The following is a 24369-nucleotide window of genomic DNA, read 5'->3' as shown; positions in this document are numbered from 1 at the left end:
CAAAGCAGAGATGTTTTTAGGAAGACATAAGTGAAGATTGTGAAAGCCTTTGATTCTTTGATATATTTTTATACCCCATGCTTTAAAACAATGGAATCTCGGTTATTTTAAGGATGTTTGATATCAGAAAGTTTTTAATTTAAAATTACTACTGATCCTCAGTCATATATTTAACTCAAAGCTGCCTTCAAGTGAGACAGCACTGCCTTAATTTCACCAATATGAGCAGTTTCAGACTGCTGCTGAAGTGTTGCTATTACATTTGTTCAATTAAGATGTTGTGCAGGAGTTTGACTGCAGTTCTCGGGAAATAAAATCAAGAAATTGCCTTATATTGGTTGCTTAAGATTTCCATTTTCAGTTTCCTTTGTAAAGAAGTACATATAGGCTGTTGGCAGATCCCAAAAATGTCAGATGGTAGACAGGAAGTAAAGATCAGCAGTTATGAATCAGTGGGTACAATAAGTACCACTTAGTTTGTACATTATTGGGGCTTTTCCATTACATTGCCCAGCTTGGCTGTCCTTGGTTTGACTGAGGGCGTGTCTAGAGCTGATGATCCGGTGTTGTGGCCCTCATTGATCCTATCCATAGTCACCAATACTGCATCTGCTGAGACACCTGTGCAATTTCACGACTAGATTAACATTTCTTAATGACAAAACAAAGAAGGAAAGACAGGAGTTGGAGCCAAATATTCCTTTCTGATCTGATTGCCTTTACATTATCTTAGAGCAAAAATAAAGCTGTTTCGAAGCTAGACTGGCAAAAAGAGATTTTTTCTACATAGCAGTTAAAGAAAAGTCTTCTGATTATTCAGTTATGGGTCGCAGGAAAAGAACACAATTATACGTTTGGATTTGGCACAACTGTATGCTTTACTAGCAGCAGTTGATAAATGAATGTGACTCCTTAGTTGTTATGTAGGAAAGACTGTCTGTCGTGGGCTAAATGTTTCAAACATCTCCAGCATCACTTTAAAAAAAGTTTAGAACCTACTCGTCTGTAGAAAGGGCAAAGGGTTAAACTTTTGTTATCCTGGTGGTGGGCCTGGTCCATCCTGATTTCACTCGTCAGCATGAGAACTTCTGCTGTGTGCGACTATCAGACCGCAGTATGAGCACTTAAATCTCAAGTTTTGGTTGTGTGTCATAAACGTTTCAGTCCCACAGTGAATGCTGACATTAGACCGCTGTTGTTAAAGAGTTGGATACATTCAATCTAAGCAGGGATAAAACGTATCCCCCTTGGGGATGAAAATTTTTGGGGCATCAGAAGCCAAGGGGGGAAATCCCCTCTGGCAAATCGCACCCTGCGAACCACTTTGACATCACCGCAGCCTGTTTGAACCCTGCTTCAGTGCAGGGCCATTCTAGGCACGGCTCGGCATAGCCAAACTGGTTATGGAAAATTGGCCAAAAGTCATAGTGGAAAAGCCCCGTTTATCTCCAAGAACAACTTCATGCTGCAGTTCCCATCAGCAAATTTCTTCACACATTAAGTATAAACCCTTCACATTACAAAAATGAGGATTTTCCCATATTTTAACTGAGTAACTTGGCATGGAGGCAGTCAGTATCACATATTACTTGGTGAAGGAGACCTCCTCCTACACGTTTAGCCAGATGGAGGTAAAGAAGAGTCTTGATGAGTCTTGTTTTGAGCTAAAAGGTAACTTGCACACCATTCACGTATTTTCTCCCTCGTTTAATCATAAACATGCTTTTAATGGAAACGCTGGTATACTATAAGGCTTATAAACTCTGTGGGGCAAACAACAGAGTAGATGGGTAGGTAATGTATTGTCTTTACATATTTCTACACAACAAAATGAAGTTAGGCAACAATCACCAACTCAACAGTTAATGATGTTAATGTTTCTTTCACAAATGAACTGGTTCTACGAGCCAGCTCCTCATTGTGAACTACAGGAATTGGATCCTGTTTGAACCAGTTTCCTCTCCTCTGTTCTGTTATTTAATACACATTTGAGAAGCCAAACTGGTACCAAATGAAGAGCTGTTTTGGAGCCAGTAAACCAACTCTTATGATTGAGTTGAGCCAAATGATCCAAATCTTTAAAAGGAGACATATTTCCCATCACGAGTGAGGCAGGACAGACGTCGACTGTGAAAACACAATCAAGCGCAGCGTTTAGTGTGCCAAACTGTAGTGAAACCGTGCTATACATGAGTGTTGTCTGGCTCCATCCTCCGGACTAGACGGAGGCTTTTTAATCCACGTCTGCTGCCAGTTCTCTGTGAGCTTCTTCAAACCTGAATGTGTCACTTCTTTCATGACTCGAAAGTAGCTCGGTTGTTTTTTTTTTTCCTGCTGCAATTTGAACGGTTGGAACTTTAGCATTTCAATAGCGCTTATTTATGCCGAAATCACTCCAGCTGCCCCTTAACTGGAGTTCTTTGCTGTGACGAGGCATCACCTGCAGACAACCTATTGATATAATTCAGGATTTATTCCAAAATCCTGATATTGTAATGTAAAATGTGAGCCAATGTCGCTTTACTCTGGCAGACTTGTCAAGTATGTTTACAACTCTTAGTTTACTTGTCTGCCCTTGAAGTTTTTTGTATTATTTGCAATGCCTGCAAGTTTGGAGGTTACCAAGCTCACCTATCTGACCCTAAAAAGTAGAGCTAAACTCACTGTTTTACACTGATTTGTTGAAAGATTGTCACTTTATGTGCAGCTGCATTACTGATGACCTGAACATGCCATGTTTTACGCTGAGCTAGGACGCTAACGTGTTTTTTTTAATAGTTCCTCTCCCTCTCCCCTCCCTCCCTTGTCAAAAACATGATTTTAAAGGAAACAGTGATGCTCTATGTGGCAGATGAGCTTTGTGGAGTACTTGAGGCTGAAATGAACATTCAATTCAAGATGACAAATGACTAGCAGAGAGGTGGCTCTTCTTGTTAAATTACAGTTTTTCCTCACATCTCGTTACTTTGGTGATGTAAAATCTCTCTTTTACCACAGAAAGAATCTTTTCTCATTCCTAAGCAATTTTTTGTTCATCCAGTCATCAAACTACCTGTAAGTGTTTGCAAAAAGCCTTTTTTACTCCCCAGCAAACAGCTGCTCGGTAGCTTTTCCTAACAGCTACAGCTGTCTACCCCAGGTTGCCCCTTCAAAGCTGCAACATATGGTAAAAAGGCGGTCTTTAGCTTGCATTAGAAATTGCTCAGCTGCATATAAATGCAATCATGAGATATTTCTTATTGCCACAGTAGAGCAATTAAATGCAGAGATTTCCATCATCTATCAGACATTTTTCTAGTTTATTTTTAGTCTGGAGCAGGAAAGTGATTGATTCTGTCCATTCTGCTGTCAGAGGTCCTGAAATCTAATATTTGTAAACATGCTGTCTGGATCAACTCTGGGCTATATTCTTAATTTATTGACTAATTCATGTTATCTGTTGTTTAATGTGATTTAACGCTCTGTAAATGGGTTCTTCTTTGAAGAGCCACTGTATGGTATTAATCCTCTCGCTCTCTGTCTGTCTCTCCCCGCAGGCTGTTAGAGATAGTAAGCTATAAAATCATTGGGGTTCACCAGGAGGACGAGCTGCTAGAATGTTTATCTCCGGCTGCCAGCCGCACCTTCAGAATAGAGGTAAGTGTCTGAGAGTGTGTGAGGCGATCCCTGTGAGGTTTTTTAGTTTATATTTTTGTAATCCTCTCCCCTGTGGACGCTTCTCCACTTAACAGCCGTCAACATGACACTCCTATTTTTTTTGATGCAGCCCGCTCAGTTTCTCCACACAAGCAGCTGTCATTTTCAGGCTTTCACTTTTTCAAAATATTTGTTTAGACTTGAAAGAAAACTCAGGATGTAAAATCTTCTGTCCGACAGTCAGATGCACTTAAAACAGCAGAGATGTTTGTGGTTGCGCTGCGAAAATTACTTAAAAGAATAACTGTATTTTCAATGATGAAAAGATAGATGGATGAGATGTTTCTACATTTTGATTGGAGTCTATCTGTGGTAAATTGAGTTGATTGGACATGATTTTGAAGGCACATACCTCTATATAGAAGGCCTCACAGCCGACAATGAATATGAGGTCAAAGGAACAGCTGCAGAGCTCAGAGACAAGACTGAGGAAAAGGCACAGATCTGGGAAATACTGCAGAATTCTGCTGCATTGAAGGTTCCCAAAAGCACAGTGGCTTCCATTTTTCTTAAATGGAAGAAGTTTAGCACACCAGGACCTCCTCCAAGAGCTGGTACCCCAGCCAAACTGAGCAATCGGGGGAGAAGGGCTATTAAAAGAGAGGTGACCAACCTGATGGTCACTCCAACTGAGCTCAAGAGATCCTGTGTTGGTCCACTTCCTCTCTCTCTCCAACTGTCCTGTCATAATGACCACAAAAAGGCCCCAGATAATAATCTTTTGAAGTAAATACAGTGTTACAGTCCATTAATAGTCCCAGCTTTTGTGAGCAGAGTCAGGCACATAACATCAAAATATGACCTGTCAAGACTCCTTAGTGCTGAGAAATAGTGTTAAAGCAAAATAAGATTTATGTTTTTTACATAAACTATGCCCTCAAATAATCATGCAGACAAATTTTCCAAAGGAATGCTTGTGTTGGTGGTGTTGACTCAAGCTCTTCTCTGTCTTTTTTCCCATCAGGAGATTCCTTTGGACCAGGTGGACTTGGACAAGGACAGTGAAATGCTAATTCCTGTCGCTCACTTCCACAAGGAAGTCTTTGGCACCTTCGGAATTCCCTTCTTGCTCAAGATAAGACAGGTGCGTGTTTCAATACAAGTTTGCCATCCAAATATCATTTATAATTTACTCACTCATACTCTGTTTTTCTGCTGTTTTCCATCATTCATATCACTAACACCTCAGGGTGAGTCATTTCGGGAGGTGATGAGGAGGATCCAGACCATGCTGGAGATTCAGGAGAAAGAATTTGAGAAGGTACAGCATCACAGTTTGCACATTGAGGAATAATGGCAACAAGTTGTTTCTGATGAATATTTGGCAATTTGCCAAAATAACTGACCCACATTTTTTCTTTAAAATGCACTAAAAACGTCTGAATATTTCTTGAGCTATCATGGTGTCTCGTGATCAAGAGTGGCATCTGTTAAGTGTGCATTTCTGTCTGTTAATCCTCAGTTCAAGTTTGCGATTGTGATGATGGGGCGGCATCAGTACATCACTGAAGACGAGTACGAGGTCAACCTGAAGGACTTCGAACCACAGCCAGGTATTTATTCTCTATTTCTTTTACTGGCGTGACCTCTGTTGCTTTTCCAGAATGACTACAGAATAATCCATTGTCAATCCAGTGTTTTCCCTTTGAAACCATTTTAAATCTAAATTTGTGATAGATTTTTTTCTTCTATTGCGATTGGCACTAAAGGGAAGACTGAAAACAGCCCAGTTAGTCCCAAAATGCTGCACATCAACTGCAGAACCAAGCAGAACAAACTACAGGATAATGCCATTGGGCAATATCAGACTGAGTTAAAAACAAGAGTTAATAGATGGGTTATAAGACGGGATTTTAAGTTCTTCATAATAAAACAGGATTTCAAGTTAAGCAGAAGATCATTATAAGTTTGGGGGAAGCCTGTTACTTTTATACTTCATGTGTGAGTCAGACTGCAAAAGCATTTTTAGTAAAAATGTATCATTAAAAAAACAAGAGGCTCTAAAGTTGAGCCCTGTGGGATGCCTAATATAATATTAGCTGGATAGAAGGAAGAGCAGTTACTAAGATTACTGAGAGGTTCTTTATGCTGCATTTCTGTGTGATACCAGCTCGTCATTCCACAATAAAGATGGTACCTGCAAGTTTCCAAGGGAGCAGAGCCAGCCCTAACATGTGAATTCAGTTTTTGCTGGCTACCTAGCTCTTACATCCATTTAAATACTACAGACATTAACAATTAACTGTCGGTACATTAACAGAGATGCTCACTGGTTTGTTAGCTCCCTCATGTGGCCCCTTAAGGAATGGCTCAGGCAAGATTAAAATACATATTTAAAGAACAGAAATTAACAAAAGTAAATTGATAGGGATATTAAGATGCACAGGTCACCAACCAAGTTTTTCCTTTTGAAATGACAGCATTCAAGGTTTAATGGCCTGATGATAGAAAGAATGAAAGAATAATGGCAGTGGCAGCACTTATTTTCAATTTAAAACCAGTGTAGTCCAGCGTTCTGAGCGACCAGTAACCAGGGCAGAAAAAGCCCCCTCAGCATCACATGTCTTTGTCGCCAGGCTTAGAGCACTCTCAGTTGCTTTAAAAACCGTTCAATGTTCAGTTTGAAAGCTGTTCAACTTTTGAAACAGCCCTGTGCTCGTCAGTGTCACATCTCCCTTACCTGCCAATCAGAATCAAGAAGGGGCGGGACTTCTGACGATAGTGGAACAGAAACCTGTCCGACTTGTTTTTTTCACCAGTAGTTTTGGGGTCTGCAGCTGCTGCCTGTGTTAGGGCAGGATTCCTTTACATTGTCTGCATGTTTTCTGTGTGATATTTTCTTGAAATACAGAAATATGAAGCTATTTTAGATGACATCATAGACTCTAACAAGGAAGGCGGGATTAATTTTTGTAATGTAGCAACAATGAACGCTGGTGAGAAGTGCTCTAAAAAACATCAGCTATGGACACAGGCCCATATTCTGCTTTTTCAGTAATCAAACTGATTTAAATGAGCTCAGCACACCTGCTAAAATGATTAATGATCAATATTACCATACAGTATATAGATAGAGTAGTGGCATTAGATTAATAATCGCAGTAGAATAACAAATAAAATGATAACACCAATAAAGTCCTGGCTTGTCAGTTAAGGTTTCAGAAAGGTAAAAAGTCACATATGATTTTTAAAGGTTTGCAGAAACACTGTGTAACCCTGGTGCTGACATAAAGGGCTAAAAGAAAGCTGACTGTTATAACCTTTATCTCCCCTTCTAGCTGTATTCAGCAAATTTTGGTGTTATTAAAATCAATAACTCCTCATTTAAAACTTTCTCTGATACTGGAGTTTTTATTAGAAAAGTTGCAATTACACAGTTTATCCAGCAGGGGGTGTTGTGACCCAGTAGATTGTCTCAGCTGTTGTCTTGCAGAAGTTTGTCAGATGATAATGCAGATGATTTTCTGCTCTACAGTTTGTCTATAATGATTATTACATTGCACAGTGTTTAATTAGACTACTTTATTAAAGCAGCCAGATTGTTTCCACGTTTCCTCTGCTGATGTGTAATAACTTTTTTGAATTTGCTGCGATTTTTCCCTCCAGGTAACATGTCCCACCCACGCCCCTGGCTAGGGTTGGATCATTTCAACAAAGCTCCAAAGAGAGGACGCTACACCTACCTGGAGAAAGCAATCAAGATCCACAACTAAAAGCTGCCCGCCCTTCCTCTTTGTCCTCATCATCCTCCTCCTGCCTCCTGCCTCTTCCTCCTCCTCCTCCTGCCTCCTGCTCCAGCTCCGCCTTCCTCCCTACCTACTTTAACACACCATAACCACAGACTGTAACCAACCGTGTGAGTTTGTGTGTGAGAGACTGCGCGTGTGCGTGCGTGCGTGCTTGTGTGTTCATCACTTTTAACACCCGCCTGGACACCTCTACAGCTCTACACCGGCACTATGTCTTCGGCAAAATGGATTTTGCTGCAGCTGATGGATTTTTCCCTCAACCACAAAATAAACTGCACCAACCACCTCCTGACTGTTGATTTTGATTATTTTATTCTATTTTTTTTTTTTTTTTTTTTGAATCGTCTCCCTCCACGTTTGAGGCTTTTTTTCTGGCTTCTCTACCTGTTCACTGCCTGTTTTTTTGTTGCCTGTCTGGAAGTGGGAGAAATGAAATTGGATTTTAACATGAAATAAGCAGAGAGGGAAGGGGAAGTTGGACACAGTATAAATATAAGTGTATATATATATATACATAAATATATATATATATATATATATATATGAACTTCTAGACTTAGTTGTTTTCCTTTCCCCCACTCGACTCACTAGCTTTTTCCCCATCAGATTTTTTGGGAAGGGGTGTTTTTAATTAAATATTTTTGCAGAGGCACCATGCTGCTGTGTGGAGAATGTGATGGAAGGATGCTTGCAAGGACAGAAAGAAAGGGGAGGGCCGATGTTTTTCTTTTTGCAAAAACAGCTGCAAACTGGGTGTTCGTCCTCTTTGAGTTACCCTGATGTGGTTCTTTACAATATTTTCTGCCATCCTTTGAGTGCAACTAAACAAGTATTTCAAAGTTTACACACAGTTTTTTCTTAGTTTGGTTGGAGGAATATGATTTTTTTTTTGTCTCTTTCTGCAGATCTTGTATAATAAAATAAAAATCCACAGCATCTGTTTAAAAATAAATGGAAAACGGAGGAAATTTGTCTGTATTTCATCTTGCACGTTGGCACTTAATGTCGGAGGTTTCTCAGGACTGGCAAATGTACAGTTTGGTTGTTTTTTTGAGTTGCTCCGTGACTTAAAGGAACACACTCACATGCATGGACATAACCCCCCTTGACTTTCTCTTCCATTTTTCTTTTTCTTTTTTTTTTTTTCTGTTTTCAGGGGGGTTTAATGTCTTTCTCAGTCATTCCTCCTCTGACCACAATCACACAAATGAGCTTTGGCATCTCCTCTCTTGATTGAAACTGTCGCCTCCAGGTGGTTTGGAGCAGTAACTGCGCTGTGCTTGGTAGGGAGCTGCAGACACTTCGAGCCCGCAGGTTTGAGGATCATGTAGAGACAAAAACCAGCATTGTATGAAACACTTAAAAGCCCTATGAATTTATTATTTTTGTTTGTTTTGTTTCTTTTTTTAAAGCACAGATGGAATGCTCCCCTAATAGCGCATAGCTGGCTCTGTAAAGACAACATTTAAGAATTGTATATTTAAAAATATGAACGTGTAAAATTTAAGAGAAACACACGCCTTTGTTGTTGGGTACAGAAGGAGCCAGGTGTTCATATTTCTTGTGTGTAGGGTTTTATCTCTCTTTTTCTTTGCGTTCCTGATGTACCATTGACGATTTTTTTCTGTTACATTTGGATTTTTTTCTTTCAAAACTAACTGCATTGGTTTTGTCTTGTTAAAAAGTGCAGTACAAAGATGACCTGCAGAATCACACCTTAATTTGATCTTTTCCAGTTTAAAATCCTCAGTGTAGCAGCAGTGTACGACAACTATTCCTGTATATTGCCTTTTTGCTGGAAAATGTATGTTGAATAAAATTTTCTATAAAACCAAAACCACTGCTGCTTGTCCATGCTAGTGTTCAACCTGAAACACTTGAAAGCAACTCCAGACATTCAAAATACACCCGTATTTCTTCTTCCATGTGAAGAAGGGAGAAATTGGAGCCAAATGCTTGCCAGTTTATCATTTTAAAAAGTTGCCAGAATCTGTACAGTTGCGATAGACTGGAAGAGTTGCAGATTTCAAAACAGTACTGATTTAAATCAGCATGCTTTGAATGTTTATAAAGATGGACACATCTCTCCTCCCAGTTGCACAAAAGTGAAGCAAAAAACCTTGTGATAGTTGTTGACAAGATGCCAATTTTGAGCCAGGGTCTGTACAGTCGGAATTAACTAAAAGTAATGTGGTCTCAATATCACACTGCTGTTTTATAACTGTATTCCCTTGGCATTACATTAAGATGGACAGTACATCTTAACCTCTTTTAGTTGTGCAAAAGTAAAGCCAAATGCCCCAATAATGGGCATTTTCACATTTCTCAATTTGAACCAGAGTTTGAGCAGGAGGAATCAACATGAAGAGTAAAGGTGGACAATAAATCTTTACCACTTCCAGTTCCACAAAAGTGAAGCCAAACACCCCTATGATGGGTGTTTTCATAGATCTCATTTCAAACAAGATTCTGCAGTAGGGCAACCTGACACACACAGCGTTTGGGAAGGGGCAGCGCCTTTGAAAAACAACTCGGAGGGGGATTGGATGAACGTTTTGTCTGTCACATCTTTACAGGCCAATCAGAGCAACAAAACACGTGACGTAGCCGCTAACAAGCTGCGCCCCTACCGAGGACTTAACATAGGGAACTGCATAATGCGAACCATGTAGACATGTCAGTACATGACTTTCGTCATTTTTGAAAAGAAAAAAACTCAGTGCTGTTCTTTGTTCTTCTGTTAATGAAGAAATTTCATCAAGTTCTGATAAAACTGGCGCTTTAGCAGCATCCACAATAATGTCTTCTGCCATAATTGCTCCGTTTTCTTGTTGCTGCTTGCATACATCACGACTCCACTGCGCCAGAAACTTCTGCCCCTTGACACTGATTGGTCCCGTCACTTTCTAACCGGGCCTAACGGGTTCAGACGGGAGCTTTGCAAGATGGATTCGCCAGTGAGAAACACTGGCAGGAATCGGAAACGGGCGTATCCATCTGCTATGTAAGGTTAGCAATAGGGCTCAACTTGGCTTAAAAGGGCAGTGATTAAAATCATCTGCATTTGATTGTTTATAGACGTGCCCTCTCTCTCTGAGGTGCATAAAAATGAAGCCAAACACACCTATGATGGGTGTTTACTAGGCTTGTAAATATTAATGCGTTAACACTTGTGATTAATCCGGAGAGCTTATTCCTTTAAAAATTTATAACGTAATTTAATCATATGACTAAGTTTGGCCACGACTTCCTCCTTTGGTCCTCCTGTGCAGATGTTTACATTCCTGGGGTGAAAAGGTTAAAGGCGGGTCAAACGCAGCCAGAATTCTGAGATAAAAGTCAGAATCCTTAAAAAAAGTCAGACTTTTTCTGACTTTTCTCAGGATTCTGGCTGTAATCTCAGAATTTTGACTTTAATCACAGAATTCTGACTTTTTCCTCACAAGTGAAATAAAAATTGCACCACAATTTTTTTTTTCCAGTGGCCTTAATCCTCTTCCATAGATACCATATTAGCCCAAAGTCAAAAATAAAATCTAAGCACCACAGTGACTGTTATTCTATACAGTGTATTTTTATTGGAGAAATAATGATATAAAATAGATAATAATAGCAATAACAGAAGTTCAAACACTCAGTTTCATCCAGTGGAATATGTGCAAAGGAATCAAATCCCTCGTAGCATTTCCTGCTTTCTTGAAATCATTTTTAATACAAGCTAGAACAAAAAGGAATCAGACAAAAATCCATTTCCTGTGGATGTTATTGTAACACAGAGATGGTCATTTTAAGGAGTCAGAATATGCAGTGTCTTGATCGGGGACTCAACAAACATGGTGGCAATCGTCACCATCACTGAACACATCATGGTGTAGACTTGCTTTCATCTTGCATTGTTCTTTGCATTGTAATAAATTAAAATGACACATCTTTATTTGGAGGTAAAGAGTTATATAAAGATAATCATATCAACAGCCTATCACTGCTGAGTATTATATAAACTTATTTGAACTTGCTGCTCATTATCGCCCATCATCCCAACACGTTAGAATTAAAAGAGTAATTTATGGATGTAAACAAATAAATATGACATTAAAGGAGGCACAGCGGTTTAGTTTATTCTCTAGTTCTATGTTTTGTGTTGGCTTGTTTTTAAGGAGTATTTTAGATCCCTAAAAATGGGACTGCTGGGTTTTAATTTAAATCCAAAATCTCTTACAATACAGTTGTTTCAAAGTTTATGTACAAGCCTTCATTTTTAATAACATTATGTATGCAGAATATTAACAGAGGAATAAAAGAAAGTTTTGTTCTGCTAAAACAAACAAAAAAAAACAGCTTACAAAAAGTGCAAAAAGGGTGTTTTTCGGTTTAACTCGTCAGAGCATACAATCACTCCCAGTCTGTTTGCTAGTAGTATGTTAGGTTTCAAATAGGCTAATGTCATTGCACATCCATAGAAATAATCAAACATCCCAAACACACACACGCCAACAGGATGTAGCGTCATATTCCTATTGGATCTGTTTTGCCGTCGTGCTCATCATTTACAGCATTTTCTCTTCTCAACGTGCAGCACTCTGTTGCAGCGGGGGCATGTGTGGTAGGCGTCCTTGAACCTCTTCATAAAGAAAGGAATCAGGCAGCAGCACAGGACCAACCTACAACAACAACACACATGGTCAGTTGTTGCACAGTCTGACATGGTAAATGAAAAAAAAAATCATACAGTCTGGTCTGACTTTAAGTGTGAAAAGCATTAAAAGTCATCAGACAATCAAAAAGTGCTATACAAGCTGAAGTCCAAGACATGCATGATTTAAATATGGTCAGCTTTTAATCTAACCGTGCCATATTTGAGCTTATATTTAAAATGTCAAATTATGAAAATAAACAGCATTTCAGGACAAAAAAAAATTAACACTTATTTAAATAAATAACAACCTTCATTAACATATGGGCCATGTGTTAATACGGAGTTGGCCCGCCTTTTGCAGCTATGATGGCCTAATGAATTTAAAAAACCTACAATACAACAAAACATGTACTCTAGAATCTTTAATAAAGGCATGAAAAGTTTTATATGTAAAAGTGTTCATGATTTTAAGTCTTTGTCCTGGAGACTCCAATCGTGTAAATGTGGTTGTGCCAAGCTACACTGCGTTCCACATTATTATGCAAATTGAATTTTAGTGTCATAAACATTCAATTTTTTGTTTTTCAATTAAACTCATGGATGGTCTTGTGTTTCAGGGCTCTTTGGATCACTGATCAATCTCAGACACCTTTAATAATTAGTTTGCCAGGTGAGCCCAACTAAAGGAAAACTACTTAAGAAGGACATTCCATATTATTAAGCACCACAGGTTTCAGCAGTATGGGAAAGAAAAAGGATCTCTCTGCTGCTGAAAAGCCTCAAATAGCGCAGCATCTTGGACAAGGAATGAAAACGTTAGATATTTCATGAGAACTTAAGCGTGATCATCGTACTGTAAAGAAATCTGTGGCTGATTCAGACTGACAGGTTTGTGCAGATAAAGGCTTAATAAGGAAGGTTTCTGCCAGACAAATTCATCGAGTTAAGAGAGCAGCTGCTAAAATACCATTACAAAGCAGCAAACATGTATTTGAAGCTGCTGAACCTCAAGGTGTAGGATCTTCCAGAGGCTTGCAGTCATGCATAAACCTACTATTTGGCCACCCCTAACCAATGCCCCAAGCAGAAACAGTTGCAGTGGGCCCAGAAATACATGAAGACTCATTTTCAAACAGTCTTGTTTACTGATGAGTGCTGTGCAACCTTGGATGGTCCAGATGGAGGAGTAGTGGATGGTTGGTGGATGGCCACCAGGTCCTAATAAGGCTGCGACGTCAGCAAGGAGGTGGTGGAGTCATGTTTTGGGCCGGAATCATGAGGAGAGAGCTGATAGGCCCCTTTAGGGTCCTTGAAGGTGTGAAAATGACCTCGGCAAAGTAAATAGAGTTTCTGACTGACCACTTTCTTCCATGGTACAAAAAGAAGAACTGTGCCTTCCGTAGCAAAATGATCTTGCTGCAAAGAATACCTCTGTGTCATTGGGTGCTATGGACATAAAAGGAGAGAAACTCATGGTGTGGCCCGCATCCTCAACTGACCTCAACCTTATTGAGAACCTTTGGAGCGTCCTCAAGTGAAAGATCTATGAGGGTGGGAGGCAGTTCACATTAAAACAGCAGCTCTGGGAGCCTATTCTGACATCTTGCAATGAAATTCAAGCAGAAACTCTCAACAAAAAATCTCACAAGTTCAATGGATGCAAGAATTGTGAAGGTGATATCAAAGAAGGGCTTCCATGTTAACATGTAACTTTGCCTGTTAAGATGTTTTTTTTTTTTTTTAGTGAAATAGCTTTTGATTTTATAAAGCCTTTGTCCTGGAGGCTCCAATCATGTAAATGTGGTTGTGCCAAAGTAAAGCTCAAACTCACCCGCAGCAGATGAAGAGTAAGCACATGAGCCAGGCGTATGTCCCTGCTTTGTAGGTGACGTTGGTCATGACCTGCTGCTGGCAAGAAGCGCAGGTTGTCATTCCTGGAGAATCCCCGAGCGCCGAGTCGTAGCTCACAAACCTGCTTTTGCCATCACCAGTATCCAGACCTGAGCCAACACCACCGCCTCCGCTGGTGTACACTGAAGGAAGGAGGGAAAGAGTGTATAATAAGTTAAATGTAGAACAAAAAGACAAGTTTGTGACTGGTAAGACATGTAAGGTAGAGTGTGCTTTTACCTGGTGCAACATTAGCAGCACTGGCACTCCCTCCTTGATAGTTGAAGGGAGTGTGAGCTTTGTAAACCCTCACATCTGCATCTCCACCTGATGGACCAAAGAAAAAAATATGGAGTCAGTGATCCAGTCACGCAATGACGATGATGCAAAGGTGCATGATGTATTTGTGTTACCTGATATGTTGTAGGGAGGGAGTGGATTTTGCCCATCACTCATTGTGCTGCAAAGAGAGACAGAGTGGATCAAAGGTACAGTCAAATAATGAACATAACTTAACCAGCAGATCTCTACTTTGCCCTAAACTACTCTTCTTGCCTCTAGATGAAGCTAAATAAAGACTGGTGGGGGTTAAAAACAACACCTGTGTCTGCAATCTCTTCCTGATCAGTGCTCAGTAATGAATCAGATGTTGGTACAGGTTATGTTTACAGCAGAGGTTTCTTGTCAGTACCCCTGAGGGAAAATGCCCAGGCGGGGCTCAATCTGAGGTGTGTTGATTGACAAGTTTCAGGTGTGGTTGCTAAATGAAAGGTTGTTTGCATTTTAGCGTCTAAGTCAATTCACTCTGTAAATCTAGCCAGTTGTCAGAGAGCTGGGATTTAGAACAATGACTCAAAAGGTCATGTATTTCATCATTCTCTTAACAGTGGCCGCCAACTTTTTTAAGCAGATCTGGCCCCGGAAGTAAAATTCACCAATCAAATCCTCCATAGACATTTTGTAAAATCCTTATTACAACACTTTTAATGCATGGCCCAAGCTAGCAACCTACCTGAATACTCAAAACATTTGATTCAGTGCAAAACTGGCGTACGAAAACAGAGAGAAAGGCAAAGGAACACTGCTGTATGGACATTTTTTTACAAGGAGGAAAGAACTACGTGTCCCACAATCCATTGCAGTTGTTTTCATCCATTCTTAATGATAGCTTTCAAAACATATATTTACCTCTTTGTACTCTATTTTTATTTTAATATGTACGTTTGAAATTATATCTCATTTGTGTATTATTTCTTCATACTGCAGCAGCATGTATTGCTGTCATCAATAGACATTTAGTAGACATTTCCGTGGTAACCGGAGTCCCCTCCAATCAGAAACATTGCTATGACACTCAAGGGTTGTGGATATTGTAGTATTTATGGCTGAGATTGCAAAAAACTATGCTTTTCTTAAAAAAAAAAGGTTGATATCTCCCAAACTCCTGTCTCCTACAGAAGCATATACCATCATTTCACACTCAGGTAGCTCATGGTAAGTCTAATTCCGATATTTCAGATAATATGACTGATAATAATGTACACTATGGAGAAAAAGAATAGTATTTTTCTTTCTAGAACCACACTGTTGAGCCCTATTTTCCCTTATGTCTACCAAAAAATATGATTTTGGACACACCCAGGAAAAGCTAACCCAGGTGATTACAAAACTGAATCTGGACCGTGGAGTTCAGTACCCCATCCATGTTGCTCTACCTGAGTGGGAAACTTCACTTACAGTGCAAAAGTGACTTTAAAAAACCTTTTACTCTCCAGTTTTTAGTGTACGTAAAATGCTGGATTACACTGCACCAAATAAAGTAATAGCATGAAATATATCAATATTTTATCTCTAATAAAACCAATCATCAGTCAAGTAAACCTCTAGTATAGCCACAGGGAACTGGTTATTAAAATAGAGCTTTGCAAAATTTGTCTTTTTTCGTTGGTATCATTACCCACGGAAAATGGTGGACTTCGCCACTTACAAATTCGCCATTTAAGGTATTATTCAGGAAGCCAAACCTATCAAACACAGGGATGAATTTTGTCAAAATTTCAAGAATTACATTTTGGGGAAAGAAATTTTTTTCCAGCAACCTCTGTACATTGTCAAACACTCCAGATCAAAAAATCCCCACGAATAATCATGGCACTACAGAAAAACTGAAGCACTAAGTAGACAACAGCGTTGATATCTGTGCCTTTACGTGACAAAAATAAAGGTACAAGTTGCTCCCTGCTTATACTGGGATATGGATCATGAATATATTTGTAATATCAACAACAGAACACCCACGAATCATGGGGACAGGCAATCAGGATTTGTCATGCCAGACACATTAACTCTAATTACTGTAAGGATATTACTCTGTCACTCACATGAGAAGCATCTGTTAGAGACAGTCGTAGACTAAAAAGAAGACATTTTAAAATCACATGATGTGAAACCAATCTGACCTACTAATTAGGGATCAATGACATTGGATTTACTGATACCTAGACAATATTTTAGACAATATCCATATCAGTACGAAAATGTAGGTAACTTCAGTCCTGAAAGCATGCTTTAAATTTTTGGATTAACAACAACAAAACAAAAACTGCAGTCCTTAGAACACTTTAAAATTTGCGAAGTTAGGAAGGAAAAGACTTCAGCTGATGGAGGTCTGTATGTCTGTTGAGATCTCGTTGGTACATTTATCGGCCTGTATTGTGTGTTAATATCTACTGTAAATACTGGTCCATATTTTTATATCTGCTTGTACCAAATATTCACTTTTAAGCTAATATCTGCCAATGATATAATGCAGCCATACAATTAATAGGCTGTCTAGTTATGGCATGGTATTATATGACAACACTGGTAGGTTCCCTGCATTTTCTGTCAAAAACAAATATTGTACTACAAAAAATTCTTAAGGGGCATTGACTGATGTGTTAAATCCCAAATAAAGGATGATCATGTACAAAAATGGTTGCCTAGCAGGCAGTTGCATGCACTATTTTTACACAATTTTAAAATATAAATTCAAATTTAAACAACCGACAAATCTAACATAATTCAGGCAACAACGGTGCTGTTAAAACTCCAAAAACATCCCCCATGTTTATGTTGTTTTTTTTCCCGAATCCATTTACACTAAAGGCATCATTACCACTCTAAAATCATTAGAAACCATGTTGAAAGTGTGATCATTTTTACTTCTGGCTCCTTGAAATGTCTGATATTATTAATTTTTTAAAATTTGCATTGCATAGGGTAAGAATTTGATATACAGGTTTACAACTTGGATGTACATTTTGAAAGAAGGAACATAAAAAGCAACATATGGGGTTACAGATTTAGATTTTTTTTCTCAAAATGTTAACTTCTTAGTACAGAAATTAATACAGAAATTTTGCAGTTAGTTGCAATAAAAACTCCCTTTTTGAAGTTGAACTAATCTGCATTTAAAAATGTTTTTGTGCCAATTAAGATCTTTTTATTGTCTTAAACTAAGGGTAATTGACTTCCTGTTTGGATCCAGACTTGATTTTATTTTGAAAGAACATAAAAAAAACCTTGCATAGATTGAAAGTTATTGCATTAACCTGACCACTGAAAGAGGAGCTTGCTATGGATTATTTATGACATATGGAAACAATAAAAGATATTATATTTATAAAATAACACACAGTTGAGATGACTTTAGACATGTCCACTGAGCTGTCTGAGTTTTTAAACTCAGATGACACATTAAGGAGTGGTATTAGATTTATTTTTCATAACATGACTGTCGCTGCAGGGAGAGTGGCAATACCAAAGTCTGATAAAAGGGGCAACAAAGCGTGTGATTGCTGCGAACAAAAAAATAGATATATATACTGCACTAAATATGGACCTTAACGTTTTGTGATCAGTACATTAAATTATCCACTACATATTGTTATTACTTACCCTCCCTACATATTCACAGATCAATGGCTTCACTCAGGAACTGTTACTATTAGGCTGATGTCTTCACAGCATTTCATGTCTGACTGGCTTTAAGGCCATGTAGAATAATTAAGAGTCGTGACAGCAGTTTGATCCGTCCATCCCATACAGGAAAAACCAGCCTAAAAGATGCACATGACTCTAACTCATCTGTGTTCGTCTCTTCTTCCTCATTGTAAAACTCTTTTTCCATATAAACAAACAACACTGGAAACATGCCCTGATATATCAGTCTTAAGTGATAAACGGGACTACTGTGTTACATGTTTGGGGGGTGGGGGGCTAATCAAAAGGCAAATAATGCATTAAAACATTAAATTAAGATATAAGATTGTTTCCATAAATTGCAAATTGCCCAGGATTCACACAGGAGATTTCACATAGCACTCAGTTCGGAATAAGAGAAGATGTTTTTGCACTGCTGGCATGAGTCTTATCCACCAACAAGCTCCACCGTTCATAATCTACAAAAGTGCCTGTCTGATGTGCACATGCCAACCTCACAGGGGACATCTATCACAAACACCTACAAGCTACATTTGGGGACCACAGGGTATATGCCAGCTTTGATCTCTCTCCCTCTCTTTTCTGTCTTTGGCACACAAATAAGCCCTGTCCCATTTCAGGGGCTGCATCCTTTGGAGGTCATAAATAAAGACTGTCTACGTCATTGGTTCTCAGCTGGTGGGTCCAGACACAAAATTGGGTTGTGGAGCCCTTTCAGTGGGAAAAAAAGGTGTCATAAAGTCCATGAAACTCTCTCAGAAACATGCTTGTCCTGTTCTTTCTCTTAGAGTTGTTTGTACTCTGTGAGGTCCAAACTGTGCTATTTTTCACTGAATGAACATGATTGGTTGAAAGGTATCCGAAATTTGGGTTGCAGTTTCTGGAGTTGATGGTGGATCCTGAGGCTTCACAGCAAGCTGTCCTGTTTTGAATGCTTGTTTAAATCCCCCCTTTTCCCTGCCAATGAAGGATCCATGTAGAGCATCTTTTGTGGCCCAACCTACCCTGAGATTCATTGTGTGCCAGCCGGTGGACTCTCAAGTGGCTGAGTAATATCCCTTTAAATGTGAGGCATTAGTTTCAGCTTAATTGAATAGCCACTAATCCTACTGATAAAAAATGTCCTTAAGACTTCAAATTATTTTTTAATACACGGTTTAGTTAGCATGATGTTTGTTATGTCAGGTAGTTCTGGTTCTGCTGTTGAGGCTGCTGATCATGGGCATCACTTTAAAACAAAAAGTAGGGGAATCCTCCGTGGACCAGATTGTAACCTTTCAGGGAAGGTCTACAAAGTCTACACCTTTCGGGCAGAGAAAGGGGTTAGGCTGTTCTTTTGTCTTCATGGTGTAATGGTAGCCAAAAATACAGATTAACCAACACTCATGAAATATATGATTTTTTAAAATTATTTGGTTCGTGCTTTCTCTTGAGGAGAAGTTGGTGGGTGACAAAAGAAATGCCGTTGAGCTTGACCTTGGCTGTTGATTGACGCACGTGTGTCAACGTATCAAGCTTGACGCTTTAGTGCACTACTATGGGCTTTTTAGAGAAGCAGGACATGTGGGGAGAGTAAGTAGGGGATGATTTGCCAAACAGTGTCAGAATTGGGAGTGGCATCTTCTGCCAGCGGGACAAGGACTATGTCATATGTATGTTGGGTAACTGCCCACCCGAGCTTTACCAGCACCACACAGCTAAAGCATTACAGTAAGAGGGTATTTAATCAGCAATTTGACCCAGAATGTGATGCTATCAATCTCAGGTCCTCGTACGCACTAAGCAGCAACATTTTAGTGGATTTTCATGTTATCATGATGTACAGTTTATCAGCCTTCCATGGTACGCAGGCTACGACACGTAGCCACAGTTTACTGCTTGTCTTTGTAATCTGGACCTGGGGAAGATGACAGACTGCTTTTGTCATTGTGTAACAATCCCACCCAACACAGAAAGAACAAGTGTACGCCCATATGTTTGTGCAGGAATGCCACTGAGCTGCATTCTTCTCCGTGTCACAGACTGCCTTACAAAAACCTGTCTGAAACTCTTTCTTTTGAGCCAATTCAAGTGAAAAAGGCTGATTTAATATTATTTTAATGTTGTTTCATTAAGAGAATGCATTGAAATTATTCAGAACTATTCGGATCATCCTGCCTGAGCTGCTCTTTCTGTTTCCAGCTGTTGAAACATAATTTTTGGGAATGTTCGCCTCATGTACGACAAGGAAACATTTCAGTATGTTAGTTCGGTATGCCAAAAGGTTCCCGGCAGCTCTATAGTTTTAGGTAAATCACTGCTCCCGGCTGTGGTGCATTCCAGATCCCTTGAAGATCTATGAGCAAAAATAAAACTCTACAAGTATGAGTAGAATCTGTGACTGTATTTATTTTTGTCATCTTTGGAGTTGTAAGGCTGCTGATGGAAGCAGCGACTAGGTGTGGCTGATACATTTATCTACAACATTGCATAGATGCTTTAAAACCATACAAAAGGAAAGTTATAAGCTGCTGATCAAACTATACAATCCTGTAAAAGATTCAGGCTCATGACCTCAGCTCAGACGGTGTCGTCTGAATCTGGGAGGGGATCAAAGGAGGAAGGACTGGGTGTGACCGATCGAGAAAAACAGGCCCATTATGAACCAGCTTTCACCTCCATCCATCATAGAAATAAAATGTTGACACCAGCTTTCCAGTGAACACAAGAGGTCTTGATATTTACATGTCAGCTGATAATCCACACAGCAAATCAACCAACAGCTCTGGTGAAAACCACTCTTTCTGATGCTGAATTTACACCTCCAAGTCATGGGTGTGGTCTTTCTGTAATCTCTGCTGGTCAAACCAGACTGAGAAGGTTATGGAAATGTTCACAATTCAGTCATCAGCTGAGAAAAAAAGGGGTCATTTCAGAGTGGAAATTACAAAGTTAATGTAAGGATGATCTCTGCGAGTATGAACACATATGGTGTTGATGACTCTAAAGAAGACAAATACCAAAATATTTTAGGATTTAATGGAAAGACTCGTTACATTTGTAATTAAACTTTTACATCCAGAATAATGGGGTGAAAATGGACGGTTTTCATCTGAGAGTGGCCTTTCATTAAGTGAGATGAGGCTCTCTAGCTTGATTGGTCTCTCACATAAAAATCTTAAATCTTTTTCCTTAAAACTTGGGGCCATAAAACTTTTTTTAAAGATATATTTTTGTGCTTTTGTGTCTGTATTGATAGCTGAGGGCTGTGAAAGATTGGAGGTAGGATGAGGAGGACTTGAACCTGGAACACGCCTTAAGCTGTGCCCAGATAAAACTTTTTTATCTAATGTTTTTATATCATACCTTTTTCTTTACATTCGTTACTGTGGTGTGCATTTTCTAAGTATAACAGTTGGCGTGGCATAGGGCCAAAACCTCATATCTCCAAAACCACCAACTTTAAGAGAATGGAAAAAAACACTGTTTATTTCAATGACTTTACCACTGAACGGTAGTAGTCAGCATATTTTTGACACTTTTTATTGCTAGTGGTTCAAACCCTCTGACAGATGTAAAAGGTGATAGCACTGATTTATGAGAAAAATGTGAAAAATGGTGATATGAGGTTTAGGCTTGACCCCAGTGAAATGTATTATAAAACCACTTTTCAGTTAGCATGCATGGTACATGCACGCCAAATCAGTGCATGTTACTTAAACATTAAAAAGGAGAGGTTTTAAGTTTTTCTTCAGTAAGGTGCTCTTACAATGACGTGGTCTGTGCATCTGTAGCTACTGTCAGACATTATGTATGTTTCTAGCTCTAGTCTTTTTTTTTTTTTTTTTTAAGTTTTATTTTTGGACCTTTTCATGCCTTTATTAGATAGTGAAGGACAGTGGAAAGACTCGGAACGGGGATGAGAGAAGGGAGAGACTTGCGGCAAAAAGCCACAGGCCAGATTTGAGCCCTGGCCACCTGCGTACATGGTGCACACCTTAAACCACTCGACCAGCTCTAGTCCTTTTATGTCATTTGTAGTTGACTTGACTCAAGCTTTCTTGCCTCTGTCTTGATGGCTATATTTAAATCTGTAAAGCAGTCTAGGTGTAAAAAGTATCAGGACAACAAAAACAAGACTCATGTCTGCATCTTTCAGAAGTGACAATCCTGATAAATGAAGTTAGATCCTTTCAATTGAAGATTTAAGTTATTAGTATTTTTCTTTATGTATCTGCAAATACACAAATATGTAAATGTACCTTCAAAATTATTAAGAATTAAACTGATTATAAGATTCACTCTTAACGCTTGTGCATGATTTTAGGAAGCTTAAACTGGTTTTGTAATACATTTGGCTGGCGCCAGGCCAAAACCTTGTATCTCCATTTGTAATTTCATTATGTTTTTTTTTAATAAATCAGTGCTATTGGGCATTTTTTATCTGTCAGTGGGTTTTAACCACTTTTAAAGTAATACAAATTGAAATCTGTGCTGATTTAAAGGAGCTGATACTGGTTTCGTAATACGTTTCAATGGTGTCAGGCCAAACCTTGTATCTCCAAAATCACCACTTTTCAGGGAATGAATAAAATGCTGTATTTTTCCAAACAATTTAACATTAATGGTCATTGTCAGCATCTTTTGGGCATCTTTTATTGCTTTAAAATTGGTTAAACCCCACTGACAGATATAAAGGAAGACCAATAGCACTGATTTACGAAAAATATAAAATAATGAAAAGTTGAGACAAGGTTTTGGCGTGACGCCAGCAAAATGTGTTATAAAACCAGTTGCAGCTCTCCTAAAATGAATCACAGCAAGTGTTTAGAGTTAATGTTAGAATTCAGTTTAATTCTTTAGAATGGTTTCTTTGGTAGGAGGTTATTTTTTAAGGGAATTTACACATTTGTTCTTTTTTTGTGACACTTCTTGAAGCTGGAATAAAAACATTTTGTTTTTTTTTATTTGCAGATACATAAAGAAAATGACAAATAATGGAAATGTTAAATCCATTTGAGCTGACTTACTTTTCTGTCTTGTCCTGATACTTTTTATTGTTAAACTACTTGATTTTAGTATAACCATCAAGGCTGGGAAAGAAAGCTTAATAGTCAATGAAACTGCAGATAAAAAAGGCTTGGCATGTAAAGAAAGCTGGGAGCTTACATAACATCCAGAAATAGGTTAAGATGCATGAACAACTTTATTGCAGAGAGCACCTTTGCTGAAGAAAAACCTCAGAATCTCTTCTTTGCAATATAATCTTTTGGTACGTATATACCACAACCTTACAGATCCCATTCAAGCTTAATGAAATAAACCTGAGCGTGATTAATCCACTGAACAAGGCATGGACTATTGTCAAAGCTGCAGCCGGGCTACACCCATAACTGTAGGAATAATTATGTCAAAGTCAAATTGTCAAAGAAGAGGAGACAGATTGCAAAAGAATGCAACAAACAGGAAATTTATGTTAAAATTCAACTTTGTAAATATGTAATTTGTATTTCCTTCAATATAAAGAGATACAACTTTTAGAAAAATGTCTACTTTTGAAAAGGTTTTTTCGATGCATGACCAGGAATAAGCACCAAATAGTTAAAATTCAACTTCTAAAATGAGCTGATTATACTTTTGTCATAAAGTTAAAAATGTTTTCATCTCACATTCATTTTTAGTGTAGAATTTGTTGAATCTCAGTCTTCCTAACATCTTTCAAGGTATTTTTTTGTGTCTAATTAGACGAATATGTCAAATCTAATTAATATCAGCTTTGACTTAAATCCCATCATCAGTTTGAGATACTAACCCACAACTCTGTACCATCAAACCCTTCATAACAATCTTACCTTGCCGGTTGTTGCAGTCCCTATGCAGTGATGTTAATGTAAGCTGCTGCCGCTGCTGATGTAGAGTCCAGATAACTGAGACGTCCACCTGTTTCACCTGTACCTGTACAAGGCTCTCTCCGGCTCCGCCCACACCGGCTGTCATCCACAAAGACGTGAATACGCAGCAGGAATGAGTCACACGACGTTTTAGGTGTAGCTGTACTGGTCGTCCTTTTTGGCTGGTTCTTTGTTCTTGGCAGATTATTGAGGGAGTGTGTTTGTGTGTGTGTGAGAGAGAGTGAGAGACACAGAAATGTGAAAAACCAGTTCCACTCCCGCTGCTTTGTGTTTCCAAAAGAGACAGTTTGATCTCAGAAGGCCAGGAGGCGATGGTAGTTTTCAACCTGGAATGTGACCAGAAGGCCAGTGAGAGAGTTTGAGTGGCATAAGTTTATGCATGTTGACAGATGCATGACAATCTGACCAATTAAAACATAGATATCTGAGAATCCAACATTGTTTTATGAGAAAAAGTGTCAGCATTGCAGGGGTAGTGTGACTGAAAATTAAAACTGCACATTAAAACCCATATTAGAATATC

General features: G+C 38.8%; 2 protein-coding genes across 4 annotated transcripts in view; one reads left to right on the top strand and one right to left on the bottom strand.

Moving 5' to 3' along the window:
* The window catches only part of usp7 (ubiquitin specific peptidase 7 (herpes virus-associated)), a 47691-nt gene extending 38416 nt beyond the window's left edge, over positions 1-9275 (top strand). For all 3 annotated transcript variants that reach the window (XM_041817351.1, XM_041817350.1, XM_041817349.1), the window contains exons 27-31: positions 3537-3636; positions 4661-4780; positions 4886-4957; positions 5159-5249; positions 7303-9275. In XM_041817351.1, the coding sequence (XP_041673285.1) occupies positions 3537-3636; positions 4661-4780; positions 4886-4957; positions 5159-5249; positions 7303-7409 (490 nt within the window). In that variant the 3' untranslated portion in view covers positions 7410-9275. The remainder of the gene's footprint in view (positions 1-3536; positions 3637-4660; positions 4781-4885; positions 4958-5158; positions 5250-7302) is intronic.
* Positions 9276-11030: 1755 nt separating this feature from the next.
* si:ch211-157c3.4 (uncharacterized protein LOC561592 homolog) lies at positions 11031-23874 on the bottom strand. Its single transcript, XM_041778253.1, has 5 exons — positions 23787-23874; positions 14385-14431; positions 14212-14298; positions 13913-14114; positions 11031-12106 (listed from the first exon to the last, which is right to left on the bottom strand). Exons 2-5 carry the CDS (start codon positions 14425-14427, stop codon positions 11989-11991), a joined length of 450 nt encoding a protein of 149 aa, XP_041634187.1. The 5' UTR covers positions 14428-14431; positions 23787-23874; the 3' UTR covers positions 11031-11988.
* Positions 23875-24369: the final 495 nt, after the last annotated feature.

Source organism: Cheilinus undulatus, linkage group 21, assembly GCF_018320785.1.
Source record: "Cheilinus undulatus linkage group 21, ASM1832078v1, whole genome shotgun sequence".
Classification (NCBI taxonomy): domain Eukaryota; kingdom Metazoa; phylum Chordata; class Actinopteri; order Labriformes; family Labridae; genus Cheilinus; species Cheilinus undulatus.
Note: the sequence above shows the minus strand (reverse complement) of the source record. Positions and strands in the feature narration are given on the sequence as shown.